General features: G+C 49.1%; 2 protein-coding genes across 2 annotated transcripts in view; one reads left to right on the top strand and one right to left on the bottom strand.

Moving 5' to 3' along the window:
- Positions 1–5475: 5475 nt before the first annotated feature.
- LOC135565225 (C-type lectin BML-1-like) lies at positions 5476–7284 on the bottom strand. The gene has a single exon (XM_065011288.1). The coding sequence runs from the start codon at positions 7029–7031 to the stop codon at positions 6279–6281; it is 753 nt and encodes a 250-aa protein (XP_064867360.1). The 5' UTR covers positions 7032–7284; the 3' UTR covers positions 5476–6278.
- A 4828-nt stretch (positions 7285–12112) lies between these two features.
- usp8 (ubiquitin specific peptidase 8) overlaps positions 12113–12224 on the top strand; it is a 52957-nt gene continuing 52845 nt past the window's right edge. Inside the window, exon 1 of the mRNA XM_065012395.1 lies at positions 12113–12210. Within this exon, the coding sequence (XP_064868467.1) occupies positions 12194–12210 (17 nt within the window). The 5' untranslated portion in view covers positions 12113–12193. The remainder of the gene's footprint in view (positions 12211–12224) is intronic.

Genomic DNA, 12224 nt, shown 5'->3' on the forward strand with positions numbered 1-12224 from the left:
AGCAGCCATGTGGAGGAGGCTGTACCTGGGCAGGACATCTACGATGCCTGTCCCTGCTGGAGCAGCCATGTAGAGGAGGCTGTACCTGGAGCAGGACCTCTACGATGCCTGTCCCTGCTGGAGCAGCCATGTAGAGGGAGGCTGTACCTGGAGCAGCCATGTGGAGGAGGCTGTACCTGGGGAGGCTGTACCTGGAGCAGGACCTCTACGATGCCTGTCCCTGCTGGAGCAGCCATGTGGAGGGAGGCTGTACCTGGAGCAGGACTCTACGATGCCTGTCCCTGCTGGAGCAGCCATGTGGAGGAGGCTGTACCTGGAGCAGGACCTCTACGATGCCTGTCCCTGCTGGAGCAGCCATGTGGAGGGAGGCTGTACCTGGAGCAGGACCTCTACGATGCCTGTCCCTGCTGGAGCAGCCATGTGGAGGAGGCTGTACCTGGAGCAGGACCTGGAGCAGGATGCCTGCTGCTGGAGCAGCCATGTGCTGTACCTGGAGCAGCCATGTGGAGGCTGTACCTGGAGCAGCCATGTGGAGAGGGAGGCTGTACCTGGAGCAGCCATGTGGAGGAGGCTGTACCTGGAGCAGGACCTCTACGATGCCTGTCCCTGCTGGAGCAGCCATGTGGAGGGAGGCTGTACCTGGAGCAGCCATGTAGAGGAGGCTGTACCTGGGAGGACCTCTACGATGCCTGTCCCTGCTGGAGCAGCCATGTGGAGGGACCTGGAGCAGGACCTCACGATGCCTGTCCCTGCTGGAGCAGCCATGTGAGGGAGGCTGCCTGATGCCTGTCCCTGCTGGAGCAGCCATGTAGAGGGAGGCTGTACCTGGAGCAGGACATGTGGAGGATGCCTGTCCCCTGGAGCAGCCATGTAGAGGAGGCTGTACCTCGATGCCTGTCCCTGCTGGAGCAGCCATGTGGAGCAGAGGAGGCTGTACCTGGAGCAGGACTCTCTACGATGCCTGTCCCTGCTGGAGCAGCCATGTGGAGGAGGCTGTACCTGGAGAAGGACCTCTACGATGCCTGTCCCTGCTGGAGCAGCCTGTGGAGGGAGGCTGTACCTGGAGCAGGACCTCTACGATGCCTGTCCCTGCTGGAGCAGCCATGTAGAGGAGGCTATACCTGGAGCAGCCTAGAGGGAGGCTGTACCTGGAGCAGGACCTCTACGATGCCTGTCCCTGCTGGAGCAGCCATGTGGAGGGAGGCTGTACCTGGAGCAGATGTAGAGGAGGCTGTACCTGGAGCAGGCGATGCCTGTCCCTGCTGGAGCAGCCATGTGGAGGGAGGCTGTACCTGGAGCAGCCATGTAGAGGGAGGCTGTACCTGGAGCAGCCATGTAGAGGGAGACTGTACCTGGAGCAGGACATCTACGATGCCTGTCCCTGCTGGAGCAGCCATGTGGAGGGAGGCTGTACCTGGAGCAGGACCTCTACGATGCCTGTCCCTGCTGGAGCAGCCATGTAGAGGGAGGCTGTACCTGGAGCAGGACCTCTACGATGCCTGTCCCTGCTGGAGCAGCCATGTGGAGGGAGGCTGTACCTGGAGCAGGACCTCTACGATGCCTGTCCCTGCTGGAGCAGCCATGTGGAGGGAGGCTGTACCTGGAGCAGCCATGTGGAGGGAGGCTGTACCTGGAGCAGCCATGTGGAGGGAGGCTGTACCTGGAGCAGGACCTCTACGATGCCTGTCCCTGCTGGAGCAGCCATGTGGAGGGAGGCTGAACCTGGAGCAGGACCTCTACGATGCCTGTCCCTGCTGGAGCAGCCATGTGGAGGGAGGCTGTACCTGGAGCAGGACCTCTATGATGCCTGTCCCTGCTGGAGCAGCCATGTAGAGGGAGGCTGTACCTGGAGCAGCCATGTAGAGGGAGGCTGTACCTGGAGCAGGACCTCTACGATGCCTGTCCCTGCTGGAGCAGCCATGTGGAGGGGGGTGTGGTCCACCTTGGTCCGGGCACCATGGCTGACCCCTGGCCTCAGTAGAACCTCCGTTGGGGAGTACTGATCGTACTGGGCAGACAGGTCCCCAGCTACACTCACAGGTAGAGTAGAGAGATCTCAGTCAGTCAGACAATCAATCAATCAGTTAATCATCCAAATGTAAAAGTTTGTCCAGTAACCCAACCCGCTTGTCCATGTAATAATTATTTAAATGGTCAAACTGCTCCAAGATCAGCACTTCTAATCTGAGATGCTTTGCTGCGTACCGAATGGTCCTGGTGCACTAAATAGGGAATAGGGTGCCATTTGGGATGCTAGTTTTATGAATAGGGACCCTGGTGAGAACTTAGCTGCTTCCACGAGCTTCCTTCACAGGTCCACTAGAGACATCTAATGGTGGAAGGAGAGCATTACAACACACAACACAGCACACGTTATCATCACCACCGAACCCAAACTCTGTCTCAGGTCATATACCTGACCCTTTATCTCAGGTCCACCAGAGACATCTAGTGGTGGAAGGAGAGCATTACAACACACAACACAGCACACGTTATCATCACCACCGAACCCAAACTCTGTCTCAGGTCATATACCTGACCCTTTATCTCAGGTCCACCAGAGACATCTAGTGGTGGAAGGAGAGCATTAAAACACAACACAGCGTCAAACTGAAAAAACTGGATGTGGGAACTCCACTCGGGCGTTTTTTCTTTTGCCTGCTAAATTTGGTTAAGGGGAAGGTGTTGTGGGAGATGAGTGGTTGGTAGATTTAGCCTGTTAAGCCAATGACAATGTGCTTTTCCAGGTCTTCCTATATTGTCTGACCTGTTGGTACACCAGACTCTTGGCACATTTGGGCAGAAGTGTCTAGAAACAAGATGAACCTAATCCTAACCCTGGCTCTGGCCCTAACCCTTACCGTTACCCTGGCTCTGGCCCTAACCGTTACCCTGGCTCTGGCCCTAACCGTTACTGTTACCCTGGCCCTAACCCTTACCGTTACCCTGGCTCTGGCCCTAAACCTTACCGTTACCCTGGCTCTGGCCCTCAACCTTACCGTTACCCTGGCTCTGGCCCTAACCCTTACCGTTACCCTGGCTCTGGCCCTAACCCTTACCGTTACCCTGGCTCTGGCCCTAACCCTTACCGTTACCCTGGCTCTGGCCCTAACCCTTACCGTTACCCTGGCTCTGGCCCTAAACCTTACCGTTACCCTGGCTCTGGCCCTAACCGTTACCGTTACCCTGGCCCTAACCCTTACCGTTACCCTGGCTCTGGCCCTAAACATTACCGTTACCCTGGCTCTGGCCCTCAACCTTACCGTTACCCTGGCTCTGGCCCTAACCCTGGCTCTGGCCCTAACCCTTACCGTTACCCTGGCTCTGGCCCTAACCCTTACCGTTACCCTGGCTCTGGCCCTAACCCTTACCGTTACACTGGCTCTGGCCCTAACCCTTACCGTTACCCTGGCTCTGGCCCTAACCCTTACCGTTACCCTGGCTCTGGCCCTAACCCTTACCGTTACACTGGCTCTGGCCCTAACCCTTACCGTTACCCTGGCTCTGGCCCTAACCCTTACCGTTACACTGGCTCTGGCCCTATCCCTTACCGTTACCCTGGCTCTGGCCCTAACCCTTACCGTTACACTGGCTCTGGCCCTAACCCTTACCGTTACACTGGCTCTGGCCCTAACCCTTACCGTTACACTGGCCCTAACCCTTACCGTTACCCTGGCTCTGGCCCTAACCCTTACCGTTACCCTGGCTCTGGCCCTAACCCTTACCGTTACACTGGCTCTGGCCCTCAACCTTACCGTTACACTGGCTCTGGCCCTCAACCTTACCGTTACACTGGCTCTGGCCCTAACCCTTACCGTTACACTGGCTCTGGCCCTCAACCTTACCGTTTATACCAGGTCCAACTATCTAAGTTTCAAGTTGTATGTGTCACATGCACCAGTAGACCTACAGCTTTAACTTGCCAGCCCCCAACAGCAGCATTCAATACCAAAACACAGAGGAAGTTATATACAGGGTCAGGGCCTGTAGCACATTTACAATGTGCAGGATACTGGAGGATTGAGGTAGATATGTACATGTAGACAGGGATTAGGAGAAAGTGACTGGTTGCAGGATTAATTCATATTAATATGGCAGCAGCATGAGTGGTGTGTGTGTGTGTGTGTGTGTAAGTCTATATGTCTGGGTGTTAGTGTGTGTCAGTGTAGGCATGATACACGGAAAAGGGCTGTAGTAAAGTGACTGATAGCAGGAGTATATAAATACTTATCGTCGTTGGGTTGGAGCACGAAAGACAGCAGACATACAGTACGGCACCATTACCACCAGGGACATCTAGGGGTGGGAGGAGAGCATTTACAACCCACCATTACCACCAGGGACATCTAGGGGTGGGAGGAGAGCATTTACAACCCACCATTACCACCAGGGACATCTAGGGGTGGGAGGAGAGCATTACAACCCACCATTACCACCAGGGACATCTAGGGGTGGGAGGAGAGCATTTACAACCCACCATTACCACCAGGGACATCTAGGGGTGGGAGGAGAGCATTACAACCCACCATTACCACCAGGGACATCTAGGGGTGGGAGGAGAGCATTACAACCCACTATTACCACCAGGGACATCTAGGGGTGGGAGGAGAGCATTTACAACGCACCATTACCACCAGGGACATCTAGGGGTGGGAGGAGAGCATTTACAACCCACCATTACCACCAGGGACATCTAGGGGTGGGAGGAGAGCATTTACAACCCACCATTACCACCAGGGACATCTAGGGGTGGGAGGAGAGCATTTACAACCCACCATTACCACCAGGGACATCTAGGGGTGGGAGGAGAGCATTACAACCAACCATTACCACCAGGGACATCTAGGGGTGGGAGGAGAGCATTTACAACCCACCATTACCACCAGGGACATCTAGGGGTGGGAGGAGAGCATTTACAACCCACCATTACCACCAGGGACATCTAGGGGTGGGAGGAGAGCATTTACAATCCACCATTACCACCAGGGACATCTAGGGGTGGGAGGAGAGCATTACAACCCACCATTACTTTACCTTAACCTTCATCTCGGTTCAGCCAGAACTCAAATCTTACATAGTTGGGTCAGATGGTCGATTAAATTCTGGGAACAAACGTGTTAGAAATGTACATTTACGGATTGAGAAGTCTCCACCCTCGCAAATGGAAACTGTAAGGCAAAGCCCCTCCCCTTCTGATCATTTCACCTGTATTTATCACACATGGGCTAGAAATCCCCACCCCCAGTTTAAGCACCGCCTTTGCCCAATCCTGATTCGTCCAAATAACCAGTGAGGAAGACCCAAGCACAGGAACTAATGCTGCTGATTATCTCACACATCCAATAGCCTGATGACAGACCCGTGGTACCATTTACCCTCCTCGTGTCTCTAAAACTGTGTAGAATTATTAGTTCAGTCAGCAACAGTAAACACAACACATTTTTTTGTCAGAAAAACCCAAGTACTTTGGTTTCCCTTTCTGTTTTATTATCATACCAATACCAATACACATACATACATACATACATACATACATACATACACACACACACACATACATACATACTGTAGCTTCCAAAGCAAGATAATATTGTGGAAACTCTACAAAAACACACAGATTATGAACTGCAAATACATGAGTTAAATATTTGAATAGACGATGACATCACAACACAGGCAAAATGAGACCTCTAAATATGTCGTTTGTTAAAATATGAATTTCACACCACTCCTTGTTTCTCACCAATAAATCCATGAAGGAGTAGGAATCAACATGCCTTTTCTCTCAAGCATTTCATATCCACCACTGACAGTGTTTGTATGCTGGTTTTAGAGTCGGGCCAATTCGAATTGTTGGCTGTTAATTTGTTAAATAAACTGAAATTCAAATTCAGTATCTATTTTCAAAGATTTTTCAATGATCTGAAAAATAAAATATATTAATTTCAAAGATTTTTCAATGATCTGAAAAATAAAATATTAATTTCAAAGATTTTTCAATTTTAGTTTAAAAAATCACTTCCTGAATTGAGTCCAATTTGAATTGGCCCCAACCCTGCTTGGTATGTTTAGTTTTAGGAAGATTGTTATGATGTGTTAAAATAGATCCTAATAAATAAACACTTTCAACTTTATTATTTAAATTGGAAATAAAGATGACATTTTAAATAAACTTGACAATTTATATAAAACAATATGTTATTTAATTAACGGTAAAGCTTGCTATCCTATTCCGTCATAATAATTTTACTTATCAATGATAGTGAATCACCAAATCACTAGTAACAGAGGAAGTTCCTCATCTCCTCACAGTCCCTGATTCCCCAAAGCTCTCCCTCTCTGGCCAGGGTCCCACAGCGGAGGTGTTGGGCGGGGCAGTGGGGCAGCCTCCCCCCGGTCCAGGCCTCGTACTCCAGTGGGTCTCCATTCACCCACAACCAGAAACCACTGAAAAAGCGTAGACCGGTCCACACATGGTCCGTCTGGGCCCCCTTTGAATTCATAATTCTCTGGACGAGGAGCTGCTCATTCTCAGACAGCAGGCTGGTGAGGTCAGTGTAGTGCTTCCTGCAGTGATCCAGAGCCTCCTCCCACGTCTTGTTCTTCTTCACCAGGACCACGTTCAGATCAAAGCACCAGAAAGGGTTTATTTGTTTGCACAAGCTGTCAGCCATCTCACCGTTTATCACACCGACACAGTCCTGGTTGGCAACACGTTGGTTTGGCAGGTCTGTACTCCAGAACCTGAATGTTGAGTTCCACCCTCCAGACCACTTCCACTCTGTTGAGTCATTAGGATCTCTGTACAGACCGATCCAAGTCAAACCAATCCAGTTGAATTCAGAAGACAACAGCTCTGCTTCCTCCTGGTCGGTGATGAAGGCCAGGTCAATGTATTTCTCTCTGCAGTACTGCTGAGCTTCTTGCCAGGTCAGTTGTTTATCCACATAGTAAAACTGTTTGGTAAGACCAGAGACCACTGCAAACAGAGCAGTGATGAGGAGCCCAGTGGAGATGCTCTTCCTCTGCATGATGTCCCAGTACTCAGTCAGTGTGGAGTGGAGTTGACTCTGCTGCTGCTCTTATGATCACCAACTACCGGGCGCTTCCTTGGCTCACCTCTACACACAAAGCAAACCAATCAGAGAGGCTTCATTAACTCACCTGTACACCCAACCCACCAATGAGAACACTTCCCTAACTCACCTGTAAACACTGGCCCTTCTGCTGCCACTACCCACATCTCTCTCTCTCTCTCTCACTCAATAATTCATCCAAAACCCATTTTCTCTATGTCTCGCTCTCACTTATTCACTCAACCATTCACTTTCTCCCCCATCTCACTCACTCTGTCTCTTTCTCTCCCTCCCTCTCTTACTGGGTGGAAGGCTCATTTGATTTCCATCATTAGGTCCACCCCCCCAATAGAATGGCCCAATGGGCATGATGCAAAACTAGCGTGCCCCCTTCTCTTTCTTTCTCTCTCTCTCTCTAGGTCACTTCCCTTCCCTTTACTGTCCTTCGTTAGGTAAATCTCCTCACTGCCTCCCAGTCAAATGTTTCCAGCCATGCAAAGACCCTGGGTTGCTCTAGGTAGTTCTGGGCTGGGCTGGTCTGGGTGGGTGGGTCTGGTCTAGGTTTGTCTGGGTTGGGCTGGGTTGGGTTGGGCAGCAGAAGAACAGAGAGGATGGTCCCCAGTTAAATACCCCAGGTCATGGATCAGAGTGACTGTATTGTTTGGTTTGAGCTCACCCGCACACGCAGCCCACCAATCAGAGAGACTTCCTCAGCTCACTTATACACCCAGCCCACAAATCAGAGAGGCTTTCTTTAACAGTGGCAAGTTTTCATGGATCCCAAAGGGAAAACATTTCCACGAAAAAATACAAAAACATAAAATAATATATCTTTCATCTCTCTGTGTTTCATAATTTTTCTTCAATTTGCAAGAGGCTGTATGTATCTCATCATAGAAAGCATCCGAGCGAGTAAAACAGTTCCCCCTGTCTGTATGTGTAGCCCATCTATCTGATGCTCTATGGTCCAAAAATAGGATGATATTGTTGGAGCATTGAATGCAAGGGAAGCCAGTGAGCATTTGGCCTCCCTTGATAAAAAAAAAATACAATAATAGCCAATCAGTGTTGAGCTAAATGAATGGTCCTGGCACACCAAAACAAAGTGCCAGACCAATCACATCACATATTGTCTGACAGAGTGATAGACCATTTCAGCAACATGAAAGAGAGGAGAATGGCATTTCTTTACAAGTAGGGTGAGTCAACATGCGTTGTGACATGTGGTCTGCCACTGCGAGGACAATCAGATGTCCGTCCTGTCTCCCTGTAGCGATGTCTTCGGCGTCTCACAGTACGAACATTGCAATTTGTTGCCCTGGCCACTTCTGTAGTCCTCATGCCTCCTTGCAGCATGCCTAAGGCACGTTCACGCAGATGAGCAGGGACCCGGGGTATCTTTCTTTTGGTGTTTTCAGGGTCAGTAGAAAGGCCTCTTTAGTGTCCTAAGTTTTCATAACTATGACCTTAATTGCCTACCGTCTGTAAGCTGTTAGTGTCTTAACGACTGTTCCACAGGTGCATGTTCATTAATTGTTTAAGGTTCATTAAACAAGCATGGGTAACAGTGTTTAAACCCTTTACAATGAAGATCTGTGAAGTTATTTGGATTTTTATGAATTCTCTTTGAGAGACAGGGTTCTGAAAAAGGGACGTTTCATTTTTTTGCTGAGATTACATCACTGACAGATCAAGTAAACACAATAGGACAACAGGCCTGAAGAGTGAATAAAGACGATGATCCATGACCTTGGGGAATTAACTTGGGGACATCTTCCCTGCTGTGCTGCTGCCCAACCCAGGCTTGGCTGAAAAGGTCTGAAGGGTTTTTTACATGGCTGAAAAACATTTGACTGAGATGCAGAGAGGAGATTTACCTAAACAAAGAAATGTAGAGGGAAGGGAAGTGACCCTTGATGAAAATGAAAACATGTCAGTTTGTTACTTTCCCAAGGACTAATAACATGTTCAACTACTAAAGACATTGTCTCGAATCATCTATGCTGAACAAAAATATAAACGCAACATGCAACAATTTCAACGATTTTACTGAATTACAGTTCATATAAGGAAATCAGTCCATTTCAATTCATTAATAGGGCCCTAATCTATGGATTTCACCTGACTGGGCAGGGGTGCAGCAATGGGTAGGTCTGGGAGGGCATAGGCCCACTCACTTGGGAGACTGGCCCACCCACTGGGGATCAAGGCGCAGCCAATCAGAATGAGCTTTTCCCCACAGAAGGGCTTTATTATAGACAGAAATACTCCTCAGTTTCATCAGCTGTCCGGGTGGCTGGTTTCAGACGATCCCGCAGGTAAAGAAGCCGGATGTTGGTGGCTGATTGGCTGTGCAATCAGAGAAACCCTTTCTTGTGCTTTGATCTGAACGTGGTCCTGGTGAAGGAGAACAAGACGTGGGAGGAGGCTCTGGATCACTGCAGGAAGCACTACACTGACCTCACCAGCCTGCTGTCTGAGAATGAGCAGCTCCTCGTCCAGAGAATGAGGGATTCAAAGGGGGCCCAGACGGACCATGTGTGGACGGGACTGCGCTTCCTGGCCAGCGAGTGGCTGTGGGTGAACGGGGACCCCCTGGAGTACCAGGCCTGGACTGGGAGGAGGTTGGCTCAGGCTGCCCCGCCCAACACCTCCGCTGTGGGACCCTGGCCAGAGAGGGAGAGCATTGGGGAACCAGGGACTGTGAGGAGAGGAGGAACTTCCTTTGTTACTAGTGAATTGGTAATTCAATGTATTTCTCCTATTAGAATAACATAGGACACTATGTTATGTTTGTCAATTATTTTAAAAAAAGTTAACATGAATTTGTTTGAAAGCCAAAGATGTTGTTACATAAATAATGATTAATGGAGAAGACAGCACAGCAGGCACCCGGGTTGTGAAGAAGTGGATGAGATATTTATTAATATACTAGCAGTGATGGAACTTAAAGGGATACTTTGAGATTTTGGCAATGAGGCCCTTTATGAGCTCGTGGATAAATCAAAATTAAATGTATTTATATAGCCCTTTGTACTGTTGTACTGCTGTACAGAATCCCAGCCTGAAACCCCAAACAGCAAGCAATGCAGATGTTGAAGCACGTTGGCTAGGAAAAACTCCCTAGAAAGGCCAAAACCTAGAGAGGAACCAGGCTATGAGGGGTGGCCAGTCCTCTTCTGGCTGTGCCGGGTGGAGATTATAACAGGACATGGCCAAGATGTTCAAATGTTCATAAATGACCAGCATGGTCAAATAATAGGTCTGGGACAGGTAGCACTGGGTCCGGTGAACAGGTCAGGGTTCCATAGCCGCAGGCAGAACAGTTGGAACTGGAGCAGCAGCATATTTATACCATATTTATCTTTCTGTGTCCAGTATGAAGGAAAGTTAGAGGTAGTTTCGTGACCCAAAGCTAACTAGCTTTAGAGCAATGACTGCTTGCAGATACCAGTAGACTTCCAGTCGTTGCGATAACGCTAAAATCCTGAAGTATCCCTTTAAGGATTCTGTGCACTTCAAAAGCTGTTGTGTTGCAACAATAATAAAATGGAGGAATAAGCAGATGATGTCCTTTCTTGTCTAGTTTACTAGGCTATTATTAGCCTACTGGAAAGGAATGTGCAAATAGACAAATTCAGAAAATCCACTACAGACAGAACTTTGACAGCACGGGAGCTCGCATGCCAACCCGCAGCTCTGCAGTGCACCAACTGCGCAGGGTGTAGAGATTACTCCCTCTTGTTCAACCAAGATCCCAGACACCATTTTATTTTGTTGAATGTCACACAAATATAATATATTCCTCTATTTTATGGTGTTCTGACTTATTAAACGGTGGGATATCAATAAAAATAAGTATTGTAAACATATTATCCGTAATGTCCAGCGAATCTAGTGCCCGAAATCAGGCGTTTTAGGTCTTAAGATGTATAAATTCCATAAATGTAACTGCAAAAGGGACTCCAGAGTGGCGCAGTGATCTAAGGCACTGCATCGCAGTGCTGGCTGTGCCACTAGAGATCCTGGTTCGAGTCCAGACTCTGTTGCAGCTGGCAGCGACCAGGAGACCCATGGGGCAGTGATCTAAGGCACTGCATCGCAGTGATCCTGTCCAGCTGCAGCTGGCAGCGACCAGGAGGGACGAGTCCAGACTCTGTTGCAGCTGGCAGCGACCAGGAGACCCATGGGGCAGTGATCTAAGGCACTGCATCGCAGTGCTGGCTGTGCCACTAGAGATCCTGGTTCGAGTCCAGACTCTGTTGCAGCTGGCAGCGACCAGGAGACCCATGGGGCAGTGCACAATTGGCCCAGTGTCGTCCATGTTAGGGGAGGGTTTGTCCCGCAAGGATGTACTTGTCCCATTGCACACTAGCAACTCCTGTGGTGGGCTGGGTGCAGTGTACACTGACATGGTCACCAGGTGTATGGTGTTTCCTCTGACACATTGGTTAAGCTGGCACTGTGTCAAGAAACAGTGTGGCTTGGCTGGGTTGTGTTTCGGGGGACGCTTGACCTTCGCCTCTCCCGAGTCTGTACGGGAGTTGCACCGATGGGACAAGAATGTAACTACCAATTGGAAGTCTACTGGTATCTGCTAGCAGTCATTGCTCTAAAGCTAGCTTTACCCCTTTTTTGGATCAAAAAAGGGGTAAAAAAAACAATAATTTCAACTGAAGAGCTAGTGCCTTAGCACTTTTCGGTAGTTTTGAAAAACTGCAAACAGGAAATCATAAGATTGATTGACCTTCTGGGGTCAACTTCTGGGGGAAGTGGAAGCAACTTTTGTTTTTTTACAACTGAAAGAGATCCAAATTCCACATCCAACGGGGCAAAATAAAGTACCCTACTTCTCTCTATTTAAAAAATATATAGATATATTTAACTAGGCAAGTCAGTTAAGAACAAATTCTTATTTACAATGACGGCCTAGGAACTGCCTTGTTCAGGGGCAGAACGACAGATTTGTACCTTGTCGGTTACTGGCCCAACCCTCTAACCACTAGGCTCCCTGCCTCCCTTCTAACCACTAGGCTACCTGCCTCCCCTCTAACCACTAGTCCTCTATCAGTATCTTAAGAAAACAAGCACAACTAGATTTTTACAAAGTGGCCGAAATGCCACGTACACTTATGTAAGTACTGTAAC

Source organism: Oncorhynchus nerka, linkage group LG27 (genome assembly GCF_034236695.1).
Source record: "Oncorhynchus nerka isolate Pitt River linkage group LG27, Oner_Uvic_2.0, whole genome shotgun sequence".
Taxonomy (NCBI): Eukaryota; Metazoa; Chordata; class Actinopteri; order Salmoniformes; family Salmonidae; genus Oncorhynchus; species Oncorhynchus nerka.

Excerpts from the sequence above, each read along its gene's own strand:
- LOC135565225 (XM_065011288.1), bottom strand. The coding sequence starts at position 7,031 with ATGCAGAGGAAGAGCATCTCCACTGGGCTCCTCATCACTGCTCTGTTT.